This window comes from Pecten maximus, unplaced genomic scaffold, assembly GCF_902652985.1.
Source record: "Pecten maximus unplaced genomic scaffold, xPecMax1.1, whole genome shotgun sequence".
In the NCBI taxonomy this organism is placed as follows: domain Eukaryota; kingdom Metazoa; phylum Mollusca; class Bivalvia; order Pectinida; family Pectinidae; genus Pecten; species Pecten maximus.
Window position 1 is genome coordinate 1 of NW_022982593.1, and position 25,434 is coordinate 25,434.

General features: G+C 37.9%; 1 protein-coding gene across 1 annotated transcript; it reads right to left on the bottom strand.

Annotated features, from left to right (window-relative positions):
• Positions 1–3,321: 3,321 nt before the first annotated feature.
• LOC117320594 lies at positions 3,322–5,268 on the bottom strand (the record flags this gene model as incomplete). Its single annotated transcript, XM_033875150.1, has 1 exon — positions 3,322–5,268. A coding segment is annotated over exon 1 (1,947 nt), but the record flags the coding sequence as incomplete, so codon positions are not given.
• Between the last annotated feature and the right edge of the window lie 20,166 nt (positions 5,269–25,434).

Consider the following 25,434-nt stretch of genomic DNA (forward strand, 5'->3'; position numbering starts at 1 on the left):
TGTATATGTTTTTATGTGGTATACCAGCATACCAATGTGGTATATATAGTATGTGTATCTATGTGGTATACCAGCATACCAATGTGGTATAGATAGTATGTGTATTTATGTGGTATACCAGCATACCAATGTGGTATAGATAGTATATGTGTTTATGTGGTATACCAGCATACCAATGTGGTATAGATAGTATGTGTATTTATGTGGTATACCAGCATACCAATGTGGTATAGATAGTATGTGTATTTATGTGGTATACCAGCATACCAATGTGGTATAGATAGTATGTGTATTTATGTGGTATACCAGCATACCAATGTGGTATAGATAGTATGTGTGTTGATGTGGTATACCAGCATACCAATGTGGTATAGATACAATGTAGTATGTGTATATATGTGGTAGAAATGGGTGACCAGGCCGGCTCAGTGATGACGCAGTGATTACACTATTTGTAATGATCGTAGTCGGTAGTATATAGTATTGTTATATGTAATATAATATGTATTAATTATAATGTTCGTAGTATTAATTACTGTAATAATAATAATCATCATAATCCCTGCACAATTGTGTCTCCTTTTTTTAAATGAGTGTACACTGTTTGGGTTTTACGATTACACGTTGAAAATGGAAGTTTAATGTAAAATGCCGTAAAAACAACTGTTTTGTGAGTCACATTTCCCTCATCCCCTCAACAATTTATATCTCTAAGAACATCTTCCATGAAATGAAAGCTATCGGCAAGGAGTATCTAACCACAGGCTTGTAATCCTACTAGTAGGAACCTGTACAAGGAGTATCCAACCACAGGCTTGTAATCCTACTAGTAGGAACCTGTACAAGGAGTATCCAACCACAGGCTTGTAATCCTACTAGTAGGAACCTGTACAAGGAGTATCCAACCACAGGCTTGTAATCCTACTAGTAGGAACCTGTACAAGGAGTATCCAACCACAGGCTTGTAATCCTACTAATAGGAATCTATAATGGTGTAAACTGCTGCAGCAACTCATTCAAAATATCATCAGCCCGATAGCCTCAACACAAGATTTCAATCCAATCTCGCAGATAAATGCAGAACATACAGATAACAACTACTGTCTCGACGGAAGTATGTCAACACATTTCACATCAACGCGGAAAATTCACATCTGCTGATATCAGGTTCAGTTCAATAGTTATCAGAGCGTCACCGATTTTTCGTGAGAGAACAAACAAAAAATCAGATATCGGGTCATTACCGACGTATGGTCAAAACACAAAGAAAGGACCAAATAGGTTTGACACCACACTGAAGCTAGAGACAACGATTGATGAAATCATGAAAATGACAACCGCGGGAAATGTTGACGTCACCTCGACAGTTTCACCTGTGTCACAGAATGTAAATGGTCGCATAGTTTCCTTGGTTGGAGCTTTGATTCGCCTTCAGCTACAACATTTTCGGACTCGACTTCCACTTCCGATTTGACGGGTTCTCTGCAGCATCTGACAGTCCAGACTACTCCAGTAACGACCGAGGCGGATGTATGGACCAGGTCGATATCTTGTGTACATACGGTTAACAAAAACAAAGTTAGAGGAGTGGAAAGGGCTTGGTTAATTGGAGGAATCTTTACCGACAACAATTAATTACTTATCACAGACCACCATTACAACAGACTCCTGCTATTTGATGATACAGTAGTAGTAAAGTAAAAGTAAAAATAGTTTATTCAAGTGTCACATGTTTCAATACAATACATAAAATACAGTTTTCATCACTGAGTTATTAAAACACCCGGCCGATTTCGACCTATGAGACACTGTCATATCATCATCTAATAAGAGCTATGCATTAACTAAATTTAAGAAATACATGCTAAAATATTCTAAAGTATTGTCACATTTGCTTACAATATATTACAATTTTAAAATGTACAATAAACCTGATCCAATTCATAAAATATTCAACTATGATAAAATCAGATAAATCTGACACAATTTCTAAAATATCTCACCCTTAAAAGCATTGCCGTCTTCTGTACATTTTATATAAAACAGATGATAATGAGCACTGTAGTGCATTATTATTCATTAAATATATAAGTTTATGTTTGGAGTCAAGCTCAAAAAAAGTAGGATTAAACACTCCTGCTTGCTCCAACAAAGTATTTCTTAAATCATCGTAAAAATCACAATCAATCAGGAAGTGAGTTTCATCTTCAATATGGTTTGAACTACATAATCGACAAACTCGTTCTTGTAATGGAGTTTTTGGAACAATGTACCGACCGGTCTCTATATTCAATTTTAAGTTACCACAGCGAAATTTCGCCAAACATTTACGGTGGTGCCTACTGATAATCGTGGTGACATAATATTCAGGTGTAACACAATATTTATACTTTCTGTAAGTTCTAAGTTTGTTTCCGTTCTCATTACCAATATCATTCCATAAATCTCTATACCAGTTTCCTCTATCCTCATTACTTAATACTATTTTAGCAATATTTAAACAATGAATTTTATCAACATCATGTATTAAAAAGTCTGTAAGATCACGATCCTGGAGAAATTTCTTAGCTTTGGTTTCCCAACTCTTTGGAGTAGACAGAGACCATGCATGTATCTTATACGTTATTCTGTCCATATCTGTACTACGAAGTCTTAGCCACAATCTACACACTTCAAGTTTTTGTTTCACCATACAGGAATCCCAGCCCATGTCGCCACGCGTTGCGATATTTGATGCGTTTTTTCCACAGCCAAGAAAGTATCTACATGCTCTGTTTTGAACAGTTTGTATAAACTTGTACGTATTTAGGCCCCATATACCAGCGCCGTAAAATAAAACAGGCTCAACCAGCGATTCATACAATGATTTAAAAACTGAATATGTCATTCCACCAGCTAGTATAAATTTAGTATATAGGGCACATAAAGCTCTACCCGCTGATTTTGAGAGTTCACGTGCAGTAATAGTCATATCAAGGTGTTCAGTGAACCATAGTCCTAGGTACCTATAACGGTCCACGGTCGAAATGTCAAGGTCGCCACAGGTAAAGCTCACGAGAGATTGAGGCACCGACGGGTTTCTGAAGTGAATCACTTTGGTTTTTGACTGATTAACCTGTAAGCGCCACTTTCTACACCACTCGCCGAGACTGTCTAACATACGTTGGAGAGAGCCATCAGCGCGATATCATCGGCGTATAGGAGGAGTGAAATGTAAATGTTATCTACCGGTATGCCACAGTTCAGACCATTTATGTCATGCACAAGGTCATTGATGTATATAGAAAAAAGTGTCGGGGAGATATTACAGCCCTGTTTTACCCCTTGTGACACAGTGAACCATTCCGATAGGTGGTTATTAAGTCTCACTGCACATTTAACATCACGATACAAGGCTTGTACTGCTCCCAACATTTTTCCGGAAACACCAATGGATAGCAGCTTGAACCAAAGACATTTTTGGTTTACAGTGTCAAAAGCTTTCCTCGCGTCGACAAAACACACGAATGTCGAAAGTTTAGATAATTTACGGTTATTGACGATACTATACAAGGAGTGTAAATGATCCAAACAGCTCCGCTTTCTTCTAAAACCATTTTGTTCATCGGAAATGACGTTATTTCGCTCTAACCAATTGTTGAGCCGTACTCCAAGAATATCGGTGTAAATTTTACTGGGAATAGACAATATCGATAATCCTCTGTAGCTCAATGGATCCCTGGCATCCTGCGTATCCGGTTTCGGGATTGGATTAATAATAGACTTTGACCATTCCGAAGGAATAACACTGCGCTCAAAACAATATGAAAATATTTTGAACAACATATCAACACAGGCTTTGTTACGAAGGACCTCCGCTGGGATACAATCTGCACCGATGGATTTCCTGAGGTTTGCTCGAAAAACCGCGCTTCGAACTTCCTCATAATTAATTGGAATGTTTAACATAGATATATCAATATTACTTTGAAAATTATGCTCCTGTAACTGACGATTTACGTTATCCAAATGTACATCATCAAAACCAGAATCAACAGGCGTCGCATTGTAGAGCGACTCATATTTAGACTTCCAACATCGGAGGACACCCGGAACGTCACAAATTACACTTCCGTCAATGACCACTTCCATTGGAATTTTAGACATTCTATTATTGGCCATGCCAAGCTTTCCTATTTCCCGCCACATTTCACCGGAGTTGGTTTTATGTAAATCATGTAGTTTTGCTTGCTCACTTAGTTGGTACCGACGTTTGGCTTTTCTATTTAAACGATCAAATGTTGATCTTTCACTACAATACACTTCCTTTAGCCGCCTTTTATTAGAATTGCTATGTTTACAACAAAGCCATTCCTTTTCACATTTACACACTATATCCCACTGTTGCTGTAACTCCGTATTCCAGTAAGGCTTCGCTCTAGATTTACCACCCGGACGACGGTTGCCTGACGAGCAGCTTACTTTAATTCTTTTATCCATTTCACCGGACACAAGGGCAATAAAATCCGCATAGGCTGAGTTGACATCGTTCGATGTATGGAGATCGTTGTCGATTTTGTCGATCGTTGCTTGGATGAGATCCCGCGTCGCGTCATCTTGTAAAAAGTCGTGTGGCGTTGTAGACATAATATGACGTTTACGCTCAAGGCCCGGTTCCTCGATAGTTCCGGAAGTGGAATTGCATGTACACATTACCCATTCTAAAATGGAGTGATCCGATGCGCTGTCTGCCACCAAATTGGGTATTTGATTTATCACAGAGGACATAATGTGTACTTTAAAATCTGTGTATTGCGTATACTGTTCGTGTGGCACCACGACATAGTCAACAACGGACCGACCTCTAGTGGACACATGCGTGAAGTTATCATTTGATCCTAGTCTCCCATTTAACATACACATGTTGGTGTCAACTAAAAAGTCGATGAACGCTACACCAAGACGGTTCTCGCCGTCGTCTATATGTGCCCGGGGAGTAACAACATCCACTCCCTCAATATAGTCCGAGAGATCACCAGTTCTGGCATTGAAGTCCCCCATTATACACACGGATCCCAAATTCTGGAACGAATATACGTTTTCTAACAATGTGCCATAGAATTTATCACTGTCCACGGGTCGTGTAGTTCCTTCTGGAGGAAGGTAACATACACAAAGGTAAAGGTCTCTGTCGATGTTGTTCCTAAATCTCACCCATAGTATATCCTCGTTAGACTTGTCAACAACATCCACTGTATATCTTGCATATAGAGAGTTTTTTATTAACATTCCTACCCCACCACTTCCACGTCGAGCGTTGCGATGAATAGATGTACGGTTATTTCCTATCCACGTATAACCGTCTAAATTGATAACGTTATTATCACGTAGAAACGTTTCACATAAAGTGAAAACGTCACAATCCATAGAGAGAATAGTAGAGAACCGGAAAGGAGAATTATCATTGTCACTCATAGATAGACCACCAACATTCCAGAAAGCGAGTCGGAATCTGTCCTACCTCCTGAAAACACGTCGGTTTTCTCCGTTATCCCTCCAGCGTTGTCCGTGTGGTGATTGGCTCCTCCGCCCCTGGGGATCTTGCCTCGGTGGAGACCGTCCACCCTGGAACCGACCAGGATTCCGTTGTGGCCCATGGCCGGGGGTTGCTTCACCGAAACCATCTCTGTTTGTTTTAACTACGCGGTTACCGATAAGTTTGAGGTCCCGTTCCTTCCCTACCTCCTTGATAATTGTTCGAAGATTGGACTGAGTGTTAAGTTCCTCTCTGGAAAGCACATGGTCAATGTACACATTTTTATAGTTCCGTGTTGACCGGAGAACTTGCTTGGTTTTCATAACGTCTTCTTTTTGTTTCTGTGTGTGAAATGTTACCATCACAATACCAGGTTTGTCACCTCTGGAAGCTTTCCGCTGAGCAGTTTTTACGTTTATACTAGCCAGTTTTAATCCGTCGCGGACCATCGAGTTCACCTTTCGCAGGGTTATCGCCGCTCCGTTCTCCGACGTCTCGTCCCTTTCTTCGTGCAGATTTCGTATTATCACACTACATGTTTTTGTATCAGCTGGCGTTTTCACTACGGCAGCAAAAGTTTGTTCTATATGTGTTATTTTGTTCTTGAACTCACTTAACTCATTGTTCATTTCTGTCGTCACCCCCTCCATGGCCTCCTTTACTTTGGCCTCCACTTTTTCGTCAATAGTTTTTACAAGTTTGTCAGTAAGTGTAACTTCCAGTGAGTCTATTTTCTCCGACAGTTTTTCAAACATAGTATTCACCTTGTCAGTTAGGGTTGACACAATGCGAGTCAGCTCATGTATTTCAGTAGAACTTGTAACTAATTTTCGGCCATTGACGGGGGGGCTGTCGCCTGGGTGAGGGATTGGGTTAGAATGAACACCTTTTACCTTTTTGCCTTTTATAACCTTTTTGTGGGTGCTTTCGGTGTCACTGTCACTAGATAATGCACGTTTCCGTCCACCGGAACCATCGATGTGTGTCATTTCAGTAGATTGCGTCTGTTGAAGTGAACTTTGATTTGGCGCCATTACGCTGTTCACGAAATCCCGTGCACCCTCCTTACTCATAGGTTCCATGGCTGTATTTGCAAAGATGTCCAATGATTCACAATAAATACTTCGCTGATTGTCACCAGGAACATATACTAGACTTAAATTGTCACTTTAACTAATATTCACCTGTTAAAACTTGCTGTAAATCCGTATTTTTAACTCGAATTTCACTGCTCGTAAAATCACGTCCGCCTTTGCACACGCATGCGCACCATACATCTTCCTACCGGAAAGAATATAAAGTCAATGGTAGCATACAGATATATTTATGGCCGGAAACACTACCCAAATACTGAGATGTACACTACAAAATGGTCAGCTGTCCGTGGTCAATACGATCAGGAGTCCCCCTGATACCTGGAGTATAGCTGTACAAGAGGACAACATGCTGGTCAGTACTCCTAGTAGTGTGAAGGTTATGTCTATCGATGGGAAGGTCACAGAGTCAATAAAGAAGGGAGGAGTTTTCACAACCCTTGCAGTGTTTACATCTAAGTCAACTGTAACCACACAGATAACAATGACGTACAGTACGAGGAGGGTGATTTGGTACTCAAACGCTCACAGAGCGTTGATCCGCGCAGCCATCCGCTCAGAATTTGAGCGGGTTTGCAGCGGGATTTGGGCGGGCCTCGAGCGGGGTGGCAGCGGGTTCGTGCGCGGGCTCGAGCGGGCTTCCAGTGGGTCCGCTACGTGTCCGCTCAAACCCGCTCGAGCGGACTTGTAGCGGACCCGCTCGAGCGGATTGTAGCGGACCCGCTCGTGCGGACTAGTAGCGGACCCGCTCGAGCGGACTTGTAGCGGACCCGCTCGAGCGGACTTGTAGCGGACCCGCTCGAGCGGACTTGTAGCAGACCCGCTCAATCAGTGATGACGGTAGACTTTCAACAACATGTATATGTTTTTTAGTTGTGAAGTCCATCGTAAGTATTAATTAGAAAATGTATCTCAACTATGAGATACAAATTCATATGTGTAATGTATTACTTTAATACTCACGACCGCTTAGTTATAAGTTGAATGATATTCGCACTAATGTACAGTATAACAGTGTACTTGATGTTAGCCCACTTTAATAAAAACTATTTGTAGGGAAATAATTTAGTTATTACAGTTTGGATAGATCTTTTCATGTATATACCAGTAATATTGGGTATAGCCTTCATTTAGTGTACGGGGCTGAATAAATACTTGTAAATGTATCATTTGACTGCTAATAGATCACGCCTCCTTTAGGTAGACTGCATTGGATTGTATTTATCTCTGAGGAGTGTAACGATTTGCGATAAATGAATCTGTCTACAAAATTGTGTTCCGTCACTTTCATTAGATAATTTTTCTGCCTATATTGATATTTACCCTATCAAAATATCTAACGAGCGTACTGTTTGTACATATCGCATAATTTGGTTTGTCTATATTTGCTTATGAATTTTTCCTTAATTTCTTCATAACCTTGTTTTGATCAACCTTGTTGGTTTAACAGATTACTTTGAATTTCAACGTCATATTATTTTTTAAAAAAATCCGTTTTCATTCATTGAAAGAATTCAAAGTTTGATTTAAGTATTAATTTTTGATGATATTTTAGGAAGTTCATGAATGATGACAGTGCCACGGAAACTGGGGTATTGATGTTACTTTTAATACTTTACCAACGTATAGCTTTTTAAGCTTGACATTTTACATAAAGAATATCTGGATAAAAATGTGTATCTTTTTCATAAGAGTGAGTGATTAAAAACAGCTAAATGCATATTATTCAGCAAAACTAATATGAAAGGATGTTGACCCGGCAGGATACATTTCGATATCGTGAATAAACCACAATCTATAATTTTGTTCTGAAATATGGGGGGGGGGGGGGGGGGGGGGGGGGGGGGGGGGGGATCTTAATGACATGTACTTGTACATGTATAAAATGTACAATTTTGTTAATATGCTGTTCGAAATTACCGATTATTGTTTCTGTATTTATTTTCATTGACAATTATATGTTTGTACATTGAACATAATCACCAAGTTTGTTAAAAAATATACGGTACATGGACATGTTTTTAAAAAGTTAATTGAAAGCTTAATATCTTATAATTCCTGCGAATATCCCGTCTACCAAGCGAGGGTTGTCCCACGCGCCGGTTATGTACATCTTGTACATGAACTGTACACTGGAAGTTTATAGCTATGATTTTTCAGTGGGAACGAAATACGTTTACTACCGAAGAAAAGTACACACAACAGATCGATGTATTGATCCTATGTCTACAATCAAATCGTTCAGAACCCAATACAATCTTGTAAAAGTCGGATGTTGCAAAATACTTAGAACCCATTTTAAATACGTCACATACGCACCAGTTCATCGATATGATACGTTATTGTCGCGCCACATAGTCGAATATAACAGTTACATGTAATTTATTCAATTTAACAATTATCTAAATATCAATCACCTACTGTACATGTACAATACGTTTGTCCTGTCTCTTTTTTTTTTTATCTTTTTTTCCTCATATATATCTTATCCTTTTTATGTGATCTCCTCCAGCGCTCAATTTCAGTGGTACCATTCCACGTGAATTAAAGATGTATTCATTCTGGGTCGTTTTTATGGTAATGATTAATATGATCGGGTATTGTATTGAATTGTGGTTAATATTTAGGGGATAGTATGTTGTTTTGAGTGGCTATACTGGCGATTAGAACATGAAATTTGGTTTGAACTCGAGACCGATAGGTCGAGAGTTTAAACCAAATTTCATGTTCTAATCGTCAGTATAGCCACGAAAAACAACGTACTATCCCCATTCTAACACGTTTACTATCGCATATATTTAGATACATTGTTTTACATCGCTACAAGTACGCTGTTAAGTACTCTGTGACCTCCGCTAGTTACGTGTCATACTGTGGCGGATTGACCAATCAGAGAGAAGCTTTCAAAGTCGGTCAATTGGCCACGCCCATACTGGCGAGAGTTCGATCTGTATGTTGACGAAGCGGTGTATTTGGATTGTTGTGAAAGTCCTGTTACAGAAGATTTAACGACATATTTGGATTTATGCAGTATGCATAACGACATGGGCGTTTTGACAAAGTCAGAGTTGATGTGTTTCTATAGGCTCAATCGTTATGTGAAAGTTATGTGCACTTGTTCCATTTCATTTCGGATTTTACTTGACCTTAGATGCTTACACACGGACGAAATGAACGTTTCAATCGATAAATGACGGTAAGAATGAAGTTAACGATTTTTGTTAAATTTATTAAGTTAATTCATTCTATTCGATTTCTTCACTTTCGATTCCAATATCACGGGTCATCAATCATAAATGGTGCAGAGTGTTGAATTTCGCTACGAGTCGAACTTGACGCCATATTGTTTTGATTAGAAACGGGGCGTGGCTTAACACGATATGTCATGGTTCTATCGCAGATTAGAAGTCGGTCCGCAACCAATCAAAAAACGCGTTGCAAACGAATCGTGTTAGAATAAAGCTTAGACACGGGAACATTATATTGTTCATAGATTAAAATGGTTAATCTACATGGCATTGCGATACATAAAAAAAGGTTATCGCATATGGATATATACGACTTACGAGGTCACTCGTTCAGATATTAAGTAATATTTTAAGACCAGATTGCTTCAGTTGTTTATAGTTACTTAATAAAAAATTACAATAATGATTAATACAACGAAAAAACCAGCCGGTGATCAGGGAACAGGAAATCACGTGATAAAAAAATCATAGGTTAAAGCGTTTTCGAGACAGTGATCAATCATGACGTCAATCACCAGTGTATATTAACGGTAATTACGTATTTGTGCAAAAATTCCACCAAATCTCTGTTAAGTATGTCAGTAAACAATATTAAATTATGCTGTATTATTTATGTATATTTGTGTCAGGAGAGGGCTTTATGTAAGTTTTGGTAAATTGTGCCTTTGTATCCATAAGTTATGAATAGCAATAAGTTTAAATAAAAAAAAATAAGGTAACCATTTATGACAGGTTTCTTAAGAATATATAACACCCAGTATACAGCAGGTTTATCCATATTTTTAATTTCGACACATTTGATTCATTTTTTTTTATTCGCTTTAGGCCATACAGCCTATCAGTATAGGCGAGACGTTAAAGTCAAAATGATTGGACATCAGGCAAAACTTATATAAATCCATATCGAGATACACTTATGTAATCTTCATTCTACTTTAAAGTGTACCCTGAACGAAAAATACTATTTTAATATGTTATTGGTATTGATTAATAAACAAGAATGCAGAAAACCGCATCAAAATCGGCCGACCCATTTCCGAGTAATTGTGATTTTTCTCAAAAACACACCTGAAACCCAATGCCGAATACCTCGTTTTGGTGACCTCTGACCTGTGACGTCACAGGTTGAACACGATCGGAGCCTCCATATAGGAAATATATAGAAACAAACGTGAACACGTGCCTGTAATTAATGCGAATAAGACAACAAAAAGGAAAGTGCTGAATAAACTCTCTGAGTTATATTTGTGAATTAGTTAATAACAAGTGCTACCGAAACCAGGGACATATAATTTTCTTTTTAAACGGTGCCATATATAACATGTAGCATCTCACTAATTTTCTCTCATAACGAGCCATACACAACATGTAACATCTTACTAATTTTCTATCATAACGGGCCAAATACAACATGCATCATCTTACCTATTTTCTATTATAACAGGTCGTATATAACATGTATATTAAAATATTTTATTTATATTTTTTATTTTAACGGGTCGTTGTAACATGTATGACATTTGAATAACCGGCCGTTTATAACGACTTACATCATATAGCCTTTATTATGGGGGCATGACAGGTTTGTCACATACAAATGTACCAGTATTGATTTCGGTTATAATACTTCTAGTAACACAAGTTAAAAATTCAATTCATTCAAGATGTGAAATAAATGCTAATCATTTTGGGGTTTTTTATTAGCCAAAAGAGAAATTATACCGTTATTTGGGATTTTTGTCCATGAAAGATCAGTAACTCCCAGACAAGATTCATAGAGTAAATTTCAACATCATGGATATATATATGAATGAGGTAATTTAGGTTAATTATTCTATAGACAAACCTTTGAGATATGATTTTTTTTTCGTTTGTATGGAAAACGAAACTCACTGAATTCCAAAAATAATGTGTTTGATTTCAACAACTTGAAAATGTATTCCCTATAGTATAAACGCAATTCTTAATAAAATTCAAGCTCGATTTATGTACAAACAACCTGTAAAAGCATGCCTTCGGAACTCCTTTGAAGTGCACAGAAACCAAACGCGTGAACTCACAAGCAATTATCGGCGTGTGCCGATTAGAACACCAGAAATCACGGACACCTGTGGTGCAGTGACAGGTGTGACGAGCTTGTGGACCGTAATTTCACACCTGGTAATGGTTTAGCGGTATACTAACCAATTAAAACTTGAGAATTCGTAATTCTCCGAACATGTTTATACATCTTTTAAAAGTCCTTTTTTAAGACTTGCGACACGAACTGAAAGCAAAACCACAAGGGTCTCGATCACTTCATGATAATGACACAATTACAAAAATAATAGCAAAAAATACATAAAATTTGGAGGAAAAAAAATCATACACGAAAATCATTACGAATTTATAAGTTTTAGTATTAATTATGATTAGTCTCGATGAAATAAATTGTTTGTGTTTTATCATTAAAACGGAGCTAAAATAATGGTTTTGATAAGTACCTATGCTTTATACCTGTACAGAAAGTATCAATTATATTATAATTGTTGCGACTCACTTTTATATAATTTCACTGACAACGATCGTATATAAATTATGTCTTTCTCAAGCATTTAATCGTCTTTGATCCCGGAGACCGCGACATGTAAAATAAGGGATAAAATCTGTATATGTAGAAGTTTGTTGTAGACTTTAACACTGGTATTCATACGGGAGAGAGATTTAGTATATTGTAGATGATGATGATTATAATATATTACTTTCTAAATTAAGTGTCCTTCATGACTAAAGCGGGTTTTGTATAGAATATAACGCTTGGATTTACTGTACGTGTGTTCGTCTTTTCTCACAAACCAGAGTATCCAGAACTGTTGTATTGTTGGTATGTTTATTTGAATATTAATTTGCGAATGAAATGGCACATTATTTTAGTTAAAAATGTTGATGCTGTGTTGCTTTCTTTGGTAACGAGTAAGAAATGGTAAACACATAACTAATATACATTTATTGGTGATTGACCGATTATTACACCAGTCTGTGGACGCAACAAGCAGAAGCATGTTTTACTAAGGTGCTTTCACAATTAATCAATTTTATGGTAAATTAGAACGAATTTTGTTAGAATGTGTACGTTTTCTAATATAAAACATGGTGTTTTGTAAAAAGCAGTTTGAAATTGAAAAAAAATCCTTTGTGAAATGTCAAGGAAAATATATCATTTAGCAGATAAAACTTCAACATTTAAGATTTGTATTACTTCCTGACAGACTTGAGGGTGTGTAACAAGCAGTCAAACAAGTGTACAACAATGTTACAATTATAACATAATCGCTCCACTGGAAAAATTGTATTAGGAGCGTTTTGGTTATTTCGATCCATCGCGTAGTAGCGCGAAATTTGTGCCTTCCTCAGAACGTGAAAGTGTCCGTTTTCCGATATAAAATAATTTTTTTTTTTTCTAAACGTCAGACCGATTTGAAGTTAAGAACAACAATGTATGAAATGTCAAAGAAAATAGAGCATTCAACAGATAAAACTTCATTTCACTAGAAAACACAGAGTATCCTAGACAGTTTGGATTTCTCTGACCAAGTATTTTGTATTTTGATCATTGACCTTTATTTGAAGACAAAGAGGTATGGCGCATATTGACCTGTTTCGACCTAACGGTGACCGTTTTCAAAATCAAAAAAATAAATGTTAAAAACCGAGTTTTTGAATACAAACCTTACATCTCTATCATGTAAACATTCTTATTTGCAAAAAAAAATGTTCGTTTAATGCAATGGATATTTCATTAAATGGCCGTAAATTTGCATCATCGAGCTATTTGCAACTTTCTAATTCCTATTTAACATGTCGATTAAACTTTATTTCATATGGTGTTGTTTGACTACATAATCCGTTCACAACACACAGCGCGCCAATGGACCATGACGATCTATTTTGGTACTGAGGGAATCACTGGAGTCACGTGATATTTCACCTGTATTTTTAGCCCAGACTATCGCTGTACGTGGCCTAGGTCAGGATAAGCGGAAAAGGACCATACCTCTTTCCCTCTCATAATATCAAACTATACACAGTTTTATTAAATTATACCAAACCAGAAATCAAACGTGTGACTTGCGTTTAATTTCTGTCTATTTCGCCACAAAATAGGCCTTTAATCCCAGTGTATGGAACGCCATACATGTGGCTGCCTAAAGACTTAAGGTTTTATATCATCATTTTATATCATCACGTTATAGTATTATGTCGCCATGATGATATAACATAGTGACATGATGATATAAGACCTTTGGTCATAAGGCAGCTATGGCGTTCCATACCAGTGTATTTCGAAACGCTACGAGGCATTGCATACAATATGGCGTCGAATTCTGTGTCATCTGGTTATAAAAACGAGGCACCCCGGTACTTCTTGGCGTGCGTGATATTTTGTAAGATATAGACGTCTAGTACACGTATATAAGTCATTCATATTTTTTATGCTTCATAGCTTGTAGATATATACATGTATGAATAGTGTACAATTGTACACGTGTTACTCATTTTCCTTCGCCATGAGCTACATCATTTACAGTACCCTACTCTCGTAACAAACATACATACATTTCCTGCTTTACTGCGAATCGCAGGAAATTTCCAGTAAGATGTATCGCAGTGTCACAGGTGAGGTTATACATGTACATATGCGCTTATTACAGTGGCTCCGATTACAAGTCAATGTGCTCAGCCTTCTCATTCGACCAGCACTGCCCCACTGCGCTATCGTTCAAATTAAATCGTTTGTTAGATTTTTAGCTTTCTCAGACCGGAGATGTATATATTTATATATATATATATGTGTGTGTGTACATATCGCGGAAAAAAAACAATAACAAAAACATTCACGACACAGCACGCGCTGCCGTCACATCGTAATAATCCGCAATGTTATTTTGTCAAACCTTTAAGTTATATTATTTATTTATTTACTTTTAGCATCTGTACACCACCTAAGATGTTTCCTAATTAAGCACAACAGGCCCTCGGCGAATTACATATCGGCCGAGGGGGATCGTTTTTACAACATTACGATTTTTTTTTACCTTCTATATTTGTGTAACTGTTCCGTGTTCTATGTCTATATGTGATCGTATGTGATTTACCTGTGTCTTGATAAAGGAGCAGATTGCCTCGAAAATTCGACAATTTACTTGTCTGTACTGTCGTTATTACTACTTGACATATATATGTACATGTATATGCAAGTCTCTGCTCAGACGTATATATGTGTGTTACAACGTGTAAGTTTATGCAATGTTGTTGTCTTCATACATTTGTATGTTATTCCCTTCAGCCGAAAGTAATCAAATGAATTGATTAGAATTGATCAAGCATCACCTTAAAAGCAAATCTTACACATGGCAGAAACACAGCAAATGTTAACCACTCTCTACTATCACTAACGTATTTAGAAACTAATCACCTTTCTCTTTTGCCAGATCTGGGTATGTACAAATGTGCAATGATAGTTTGGAATGTATACATTTCTAATTTAGCATACTATTTCATAATTACAAATAAATAAACAATGATACTCGTCACCGACACCATCAGAACACAAAGGACGAAATCGTTCATTACAATGTACATTTACGATGTATACCAGCCCGTTGTCGCATAACTACATGAACATTATTATTATTGAGACCGTTAATGCACACTTTTAGATTTTAAGATGTTGTTTAAAGAAATAACTTTGTGTTAAACCCATTTTCTGTGATTTTACAATAACAAAGATATAAAATGTATTTTTGTCAAATCAATTTCTTCACTAACGCTACAGAATCACTCAAGCAAGTGATTACGAAACACATTTTGTAAATGTTACATTACATTCTGCAGACGTTTCTGGTGGAAGAAATGTAGTGAACTAGGAAATAGACAAGTTTTATATGTTATGTGTTCAAAGTTACCTAGAGTAGTTAAAGCTATACGCTATAGGCAGCCAAATCTATTCGAGTTGCTTCCCTTAGATCAGTAGTTAATTAACCCGTTTTAGGTTTACACCCTTCATTCTATATCAAGGTAAAATATAACCAAACGGTAGCACCTGAAAGTCAGTCGTTATTAGGTAGCACACGGTCCGTGGGACTAGTGGTCAGTGCCTAGGGCTATATTTGGAAATGACGAGATAGGGGTTTAGATACGCCCATATTTCGGTTTAAAGGTCAGGATTGGTCAATTGACCACATCCTCAATTCATACATATTAATTAACCCTTAGGGGATATAAAAAGACTTGCGCGTTTTGCATAAGGAGTTCTCCAGCAGCTTTCAGTCTAAACGGACTTAGTGCCGTTTGGATGTACATATTTAGGATGTGAGGACTTAGTTTTGTTTAAATGTGTGTGAACTGTTAAGTGTGAATGCGCCGGCGATAGTGTGGAAGATGGATGAAACTTCATTGGATTGTATTGTACCTTCGGGATTTTCCTGTGGATTAATAAATATAAGTAAACTTTATATCCAGTGTTGAATTATGTTTATCACACCACAACCATCCCAAAAAGAACTTTCACGTCCCGTGTTCATGGAGAGCGGACGTTACAATTGGTGGCAGCAGCGGTGGGATGGTTTTAAAAGGTGGTTGTGATAAACTGTAACTAACACTATGGATGTTTGAATTCTACGAAAAACTGTGATGTCTTTCGTTCGACGGAGTTTGGTACGATTGGATTCATACAACTCGTCAAATCCTATAGTGCTATCGAGAGCACGAAAACTGTGTGTTTTAAGTCCGTTACTCCTAGTTTACAAAGGAACGGCATATATTCGGAAACTTTGTTCGGAAATGGATTTTAACCCTAGAAGTGCTTGCCTCGAGCTTGTGGATTTATCTCCGGTACCCACATCATATAGTTGTGTGTTTCACAAAGAAATGTTGAGTAATGGAACGTTTTGACTGTGTGTTTTTAGCAGTTGTGTTCTCTATTATATTGAAGTTGTAATGAGAAATCTATTTACTCGGGATATGATGCAGGACATAGGTCTGGGGTTTTCGGAGGATATTTACCATCGGGAAGCTGAGGATTTTTCTAGTGGTTTCCGAGTTACTATGGAAGTTAACTCATTGTGTTTTCTCGCGTTGATACAGGGAACTGCATTGAAGTTTAGCGAAAGGACCTACGGAACTAACGTTCAACGATGCTGATTGGTTCAATTTGTAACTCGTTTACCTGTCAATCTATACTGCGAAGTATGTGGGCGGAGCCTGTTCAGTGTTCAAACGTTGAAACAGCCGGTGTGTCGGTAAAAGCCTTTCATGTCGGTGGGAGTGATTTCCTCTATGGCACGTATGATAGAGAGTTTTAAGTTCACACTCGAAAGTTCCCGGAATCGTTTTTGGGTCATTAAAGATTTAATTTTCGCAAAACAATTTTCAACTGGATTTAGATCCGGTGAATATACAGGCAAAAATGTATAGCCGACACCCTGCATTTGGAAAAACTGTGAAAGGGCTATCTCTGCGTTGTTATGGTGTATTGCACAATTATCCACAACTACTACATCGCCCGGTAAAAAAGCCGATCGACCAAGTCGGTCCTGAGATAAACTTGCTTCATTCCAGAAGTTCAAGTACGTGTTCATGTTAGAAGGTCCATCCACGAAATTGTAATATATAACACCATTCAAACCTACAACTAGGTTTAAAGTTAAATTACGACCTGGGTGAAATTTGCCTATTTCAACACATGCAACACCCTTTTTAGAATGACCATAATTAGAGTTAGTGGTGGTTATTTTGAACCCACTCTCGTCCATAAATTTCACTTGACAGGGCCGTACCGTTTTGCAAAAATCCATATAGGCTTGTGTGTAAACCATATTATGTTGCGAAAACCTGTCACAGAATGGGCGTGTAATCCGTTTATATGTAAGATCCAATTTTTTTGACATAGTTCTGTATATAGTAGAAGTATCAACTTTTCCCGAGACGGGGGAATATTCAATCAATTTTTGTTTCAGTTCTGTCCCGGTTATAGATGGTCTATCTTTTTTTTTAAAAATGTATCATCTCAATATCGGTTGTATTAAGCTTTGGTCTTCCCAATGTATTCCGTGTTTTTTCCGATAGAGCGCCATCTGACACATATTGCCTCCAGAAATTTGTTACAGTCTGGCGATTAACTTTATACTTTTCCGCAACTTTGGTAAAAACTCCTCTAGGAATTTCTCCGGTCAAAACATTCCCTCCAAGATGCAATGTTTCTTGGACAATCAGCTTTCTTAAATCCGAACTAATGCCGTCTCCTTTTTGTACTCTCTACCACTCGCGTTTTTCCGTGTAGTCATTTTGATTTTTTTTTCTTCAATTTATGACATTGGCGCCAAAATATCTAAAAATAAATGATAAAAAGCGCGAAATGTCGCTTTGGTGTTAGTCACGCTTTGCTTTCTTTTAAATATTTCAATTGAAATACTGCTTTTGATCATTATATATAATAATGGTTATTTTAACGATAACACCAAAAACAAAGTCCAAATATACATGTTTGTGACGATTAATTTAAAAAAAAATTAAAAAAAAATCGAACCTTCCGAAACCCTATTTCAATCAAGAAATGGAAGCGTCCAATCAACAAAGGTTACGTCACGGTCAAAAGCGTGCGACCCGTAGAATACCACATGTTACATGTAGGTCATACCGATTGCAGTGTATCAAAACAGTTATGGAGTCGTTACAGGTGCAGATTGAATATGGACACGAGAAAATAAGGAAATTTAATATTCCAGATCGGGTTTGTATACAGTGTCGGATTGACAATTTGCGGGAAAAGATATTCGGAATACAATATCTTGACGACGAGGGAGCCTGGGTCATTGCGGTGAGCGATACTTGCATTGCTGAAGCTTTTAGGTGTGCTAAAGTTCTATCGGGTACATCAATGAGGAGAATGAAATTACGTACATTTGATGGAAACTCCCCACAGCCATTTGTAAGTCACAAAGAAAGAAATGATTCGTTACAGCCACGGTCTTTATTTTCGGATGATAGCCATGATATGCATGTAGATGCCAACCAGGCTGTCGTGGGACAGAGTCACCAAGGCACTGTGTACTCCGCATGGATCAACTAAGGTATATAAAACACCTTTACAGTTGATGATGGATGATTTACAGGATGACATGCATGTGAAAACTGTGGAATTAGATAGTGCTAAAAAACAACTACAGGCTCTGGAAAAAAAGTATTCAAATCCTAATATAAAAGCTGATAAAACAAAGTTGCAGTGTGGGCAATGCCACATGAGACTCGGACACACAAAACGCAACTGTGATTGGGGCGTGTGTGAAGGGCCTCACATGTGCAATGATCTTGATAAGCATGACGTTCAAAAAAAACAAATTGTGGACGCTGCAGCGACAGTGAAAACTTTGACAAAAGAACTTGAAAAACTTAAACAGAATCTTGGCTTAAAGCAGCACACGTACGACGAAACATGTAATACATTTTTCAGTAAGGTTTTGCCTTACCTCGTCAACACGGATATAGAGAAGTATTATCCCGTGGGTGCCTACGGTCTTCGCGCGCTCTGGATGGGGGCTATACATCCCGATATAGCGGTCTTGGAGAAACGTTTTAGAGGTATTGTACCGAAGGATCTTGATTCTGCAGAAAAACATTTGCCGCAATATTAAAATCTGACTGTTCCACAAAATTTGGATTCAACAAAGCCAAAGTCCACAACAATCCTGTGAAGCAACTTTTACAACAGAGGGGCGTTCAATACCCCGAGTTTTCAACGGGAACTCAAACATCTGCGACGCTAAGTACCCCCGCGACGGCGAACTCGGCGATAGCCTGGCAACCTAATTTTAACTGGATAACGCCATCTAACATGGTGGTTGGCCCGTCGACAACGTCACCACAAATAATGCACGTGCCATATCAGCTCCAATTCAACAATCCGTTTGTGAGACCCATATCTGAAGAAGACGACTTGTGTTCGCCACTACCCCCAAAGAAAAGGAAGATGTGAACATACAAATAGCATGTGTCAAAAGTTTCCTTTTTGTGTAGGATAGTACATTCTCACCAGGTACCATCAAAGATTTTCTTTCTTTTAATATTATCGCCTGCGAGTGAGGCAATTCTTTTTAATTTTCAGTACACTTTTAAAAATAATTTTCATCATTAAACTTTTGATAAAACGAGTGTCGCTTGTTTTGTATTATTGATTCTGAAATGAATGTTCTAACGGGAAATTTTAGTAGTATTGTATTTAAAAAAAATGTATGATTTTCAATTTATTCATTACAGCACATTTATGTAGCATGAAGGCAAATGTAGATGTACAAATATATATCCACAATGATGTAAAATAATTTCTTTTAACAATGTAGAAAAATCATTTTGTCATCATTTGTATACCGAAAATGCAAGATTTATCAGTTTGTTTCAATTAATTGTTCCTACGGAAATATTTCGGCATTTAGAGTTAACTGCTAAATTATTGCCCATTTGTATGTTTTTCAAATAAAATGGATATATAGTATATACATCAACACACTTTATCATGCAATATGAACAAATAACCGTGAGGGATACGTGTAGGATAACACAAGTACATTTTACGTTTTAACAAAAAAAATCTTTTTGTAATTACGAATGTGCTAAATATGGGAAAGTTGAAAATAGTATATCGTTCCCGAAATTGAACATTTCATTTCATTCATCATGTCAAGCCATGGCAGTTACGTGTACTACAATGTACGACAAGATCAAAGGGACAGTAATGCATCGCAAGACCTCCGCTGTGACACTGAAGGAATCCGACAACAAACGATTTGATTGGTCATTCGATCAAAAGGAGTAAACGGAGGGGCGGAGCAATGAAACGCTAAACTTCAATGCAGTTCCCTGTAGTGCCTAACGGAGAAGTATTTAGGAAATTAAAAGTGAATATTTTCGCTACTTGGAAGTTAAAATCCGACAATTTTCCGGGATTATATACAGGATATATACAGGACATGTATAGGAAATTTTATCCAATGAACCGTGAGTACATTTAAAAATCATCGAAATATTGTTGAATAACGGTTATAAAAGCTGTGACGGTGTCAAAGAACTTTCGGATTGCTAAATAAAATGATTAAGCATTTTAGACAAATGTTTTTGACCATTTAGGAAACTATGATCGTTCATAGATTTTGACGACTCTCAGAATAAGTAGTAAAATGAGCAGGAACTTGATCAGTGTATCGTGTGTCAGTCCTAGATTCGGGAAGGCTCAAATCAGGGAATAACCAAAGTCAAGTATCGCCAATTTCTGGACCTAAAACAGTAAGGTTGATGGGGTCGACCATACGGGGAAAGCGAACGGTGGTGCTAAAACAGACATTGGGAGAAAGTGGAAAAGTTTAAAATCTTCCGCGCAAAGTCGCAGACAGGAAGATGTGAAAGCTAAATTCGTGATGTTCGAAGCAACGCGAATAGGAAGTTGATAGCAAAATAGCCGTTAACTTAATTGGAAATTAGACTCTGGGGCCAGGAGTAATTCCATGATGGAAACATCTTTTGGCGTATCATCGAATACAATGTAACACCAGAAGAACGCCCTGTGTTAGTACCGTTTCGCACGCGATTTGAAACTACTTATGTCGTGGAGAAACGTGCATTATTCAAAAATTGTGGAAATGAAGAGACAAGTTTTAGCTCGTGGTTTTGGTATAGAAAATGAAGAATTCCTGGAGAATATGTGTTAACATAGCAGATGATGTGTATCCTACACGTATTTGGTCGTATAGATGATATTTGGTCGCATTCAGTGGAGCTGTGGTTTAATTCGCTTGTATTTGTTAATTTGACTCTTTTCATCGATGTCATATTAATGAGCCAAGTCCGCGTTCGTTACGTCTCAGCTAGTGAGGATGATATTTGTACATGTAGATGATTTTGGACTTTGAATAGTGCCAATCATGTGTCCAGGATGGAGTAGGCACTAAGTGGAAGCTAGTGCATATAATACTATATATATAGTGCTTCATCTGGACAATAATTGTGTACGCGAAGGATTTTAAACAGTTTTGGTATAGTTTGACCGCTGTTTGGTAGCCTTGATATCGCGTGAAATTTAAGGCGAATAATGCAACTTCTTGTACAATGAAGTTTAGATCCTAGGACAGGTGGTTTCTCAGGATAGCATTGGAAATCCTTCGAAAATCGCGGCAGTTGAAGCGATGTTGCTCCAGTTTTGTATATTACCGAGTTACAGCTATATAGCGTTAGATCTCGGAATTGCGTCAAATTATCGGAAATTCATGTTCGGTTTCGCACTAATAGCGAAATGTCTGCGTGACCTTGCAGGAAAAGGTGTTTAAGTGGTCAAATTATGGACTAAGAAATGCTCAGTGTATGTTCACATTCAACGAACTGGAATAACGACATATCTGCTCCGATTCTCGGATATCCAAGCTTGGAAATTGGAATTTATATTCTTTACACGGATGCATGTAACTTTGTCACATTTAATTGTAAACTCTGGATTTACATTAAGATAAGTGAAAATTAATGTTTTTCAAAGGACATATACTGGAAACAATATTCAATTCGAACTCAGTAATAATTCGAATTAACTCGGTAAACGTGTTCACAAAGTTTACCAATCATTCAGTACGGCACGGAAAACGGTAGCTATTATTCATGACCAAAATGTGTTATGATATTGGAGATAAAATACGCAGATTCCAACATTAAATAATAGTGGGAACTAAGGCTAAGTTAGCCCGTCATTGGACCGGACCGTGGACAGTAGTCGCACGGCTTAGTGATGTGTTATTTAGAATTCTTTACTCCGGAAGATCAGAGCCAGTTGTAATACACAGCCTTACGGAGGTACACGTACTGGGGACAGCGCGACCGACCCCAGCACAGTGGGAGCTTCCACCCCTACAAATAATTTACCTAAGCGTTTGGACTCGACCGGTCCAACGACTGACCAGTAGTGGACACCCCTCGTTGTCAGGACAACGCTAACTGGGCGAGCCATCGAAACTAAGAGACCTCAGTTTTAAACTTCAAAGGACTTACGAAGATCATCGACTATTGCCCTTTATGGACGCATGCCCAGTGGGAATGAAGATTGGATTACGTAGTTATCATCGACATAATTATTGCCCTATATGGACGCAGGCCCCGGGGGGATGAAGAATGGATTTTGTTTTGAATCGGTAAAGATTTCAACTTTGTGAAGTGACTGAACTTCTCTAATTCAAAAAGTGATGTTCGTTGAACTGTTATTTTGGATCATTATCAGAGAACATTCAGGACTTTTAATGGATTATTTTTTTTTAATAGGAACCGTGCAAAATTATCAAGGGATTTAAACGTTGATACTTTGATCTGGTGTTTGAACTGTGATATTAATTCAAACTTTCGACTTGGATTAGAACATTTAGTGAAATACGGAAATTCGTTACTTGTGGATTTGTAACTTTGAAATGGACTGAACTGTGCAGAATTACCAAAGGATTATTACGTGCGTGGATACTTTACAGTGACAGCATAATTTAATACAAGTGATGCAGAGAGTGTAGCTGAACTTTGTGATATCAAAAAGTGACTTAAAGTAATTTCCGATGGATATATTATTTAGGACAAACACACTAACTGTGATTATTAGTTATTGTTTCCGTGGATCACATTTATACATGTGATTTTTTGGAATTTATTTCACTGTGTCAAAGGTAATGTACAAATAGCATGTTCATTAATATTATAGTTCTGAGTATTGCCTCCAATGTTAGATTTCTATCTTAGATGTAACTCAAATTAAGGGTTATGGGTGGATTTTATCTCAATATTGTAGTATATCGTATTAGTGGATACGTATACTTGGGGGTTTGGACGTTACAACTAAACCATACATATATTTGTTATTTCATATCAGAAATATACTTGAAAAATGATATTCGATTGTGTCCGTGTAGCCAAATAGGTAGGATATCGATGTAAAATGGAGAATTTATATACAGTCTGATGACGTTTTATGTGTGCAGGGGTATAACGTGTGATAGAGATGTACGAAGAGTACGAGTTGTTGTATGTTTTTGTAGACTAGGTACATTTTTGAAAACATTACGGTAAACCAGTAAAATGTATGTTAATATTTTGGTAGACATTAATTTTACGATGTTTGTTTGAACTTTGCGGACAGCCGCCAGGAGCTCGTAAGCGATCGATGTTAGCTATAGGCTTGTAAACATTATTTTTATTACGGAAAGAAGTTTTAGTGCCAAAACCTTTTAAAATGCGTGTAGAATGTCAGGAAATAAGATTTGACATTGAAGTTTAGACTCGTACATGTCGTAAGAAAAGTTTTGTTAATGCAAACGCAAAATGGTATTTTAATATGTTTTAAGTTTTCACGTTAGAATAGATATATTGCGTATGACGTTTGTGGGGACACAAACTCTTCGAAAGAAGGGGGTTGTGTAGTGAACTAGGAAATAGACAAGTTTTATATGTTATGTGTTCAAAGTTACCTAGAGTAGTTAAAGCTATACGCTATAGGCAGCCAAATCTATTCGAGTTGCTTCCCTTAGATCAGTAGTTAATTAACCCGTTTTAGGTTTACACCCTTCATTCTATATCAAGGTAAAATATAACCAAACGGTAGCACCTGAAAGTCAGTCGTTATTAGGTAGCACACGGTCCGTGGGACTAGTGGTCAGTGCCTAGGGCTATATTTGGAAATGACGAGATAGGGGTTTAGATACGCCCATATTTCGGTTTAAAGGTCAGGATTGGTCAATTGACCACATCCTCAATTCATACATATTAATTAACCCTTAGGGGATATAAAAAGACTTGCGCGTTTTGCATAAGGAGTTCTCCAGCAGCTTTCAGTCTAAACGGACTTAGTGCCGTTTGGATGTACATATTTAGGATGTGAGGACTTAGTTTTGTTTAAATGTGTGTGAACTGTTAAGTGTGAATGCGCCGGCGATAGTGTGGAAGATGGATGAAACTTCATTGGATTGTATTGTACCTTCGGGATTTTCCTGTGGATTAATAAATATAAGTAAACTTTATATCCAGTGTTGAATTATGTTTATCACACCACAACCATCCCAAAAAGAACTTTCACGTCCCGTGTTCATGGAGAGCGGACGTTACAGAAATGTGAATTCCTCCTTATTCATCGTAACATAAAACACAGGATTCCTTATGCCCATTCCAGGGAAGCGACAAGAGAAGCTGGATCGCTGGATGAGCGGATTTGCTGGCCTGCCGGAGCGGGATCGCCTCGTGAGCGGGTTCGCCTCGTGAGCGGGTTCGCTGGCTGAGCGGGGTTGCCTCGTGAGCGGGTTTGCGTCGTGAGCGGGTTTGTGGCCCGCCGGAGCGGGGTCGCTGGCTGAGCGGTTTTGCTAATCCGCCAGAGCGGGATCGCCTCGTGAGCGGGTTTGCAGGCCTGCCGGATCTTTATCGCTGGCTGAGCGGGTTGCTTCCTTGTCAGAGCGGAATCGCTGCGTGAGCGGGATCGCAGCGACATCGCTTGCGCGGGATTAGAGCGGGATTGCAGCGGGGTTTAATCCCCAACGCT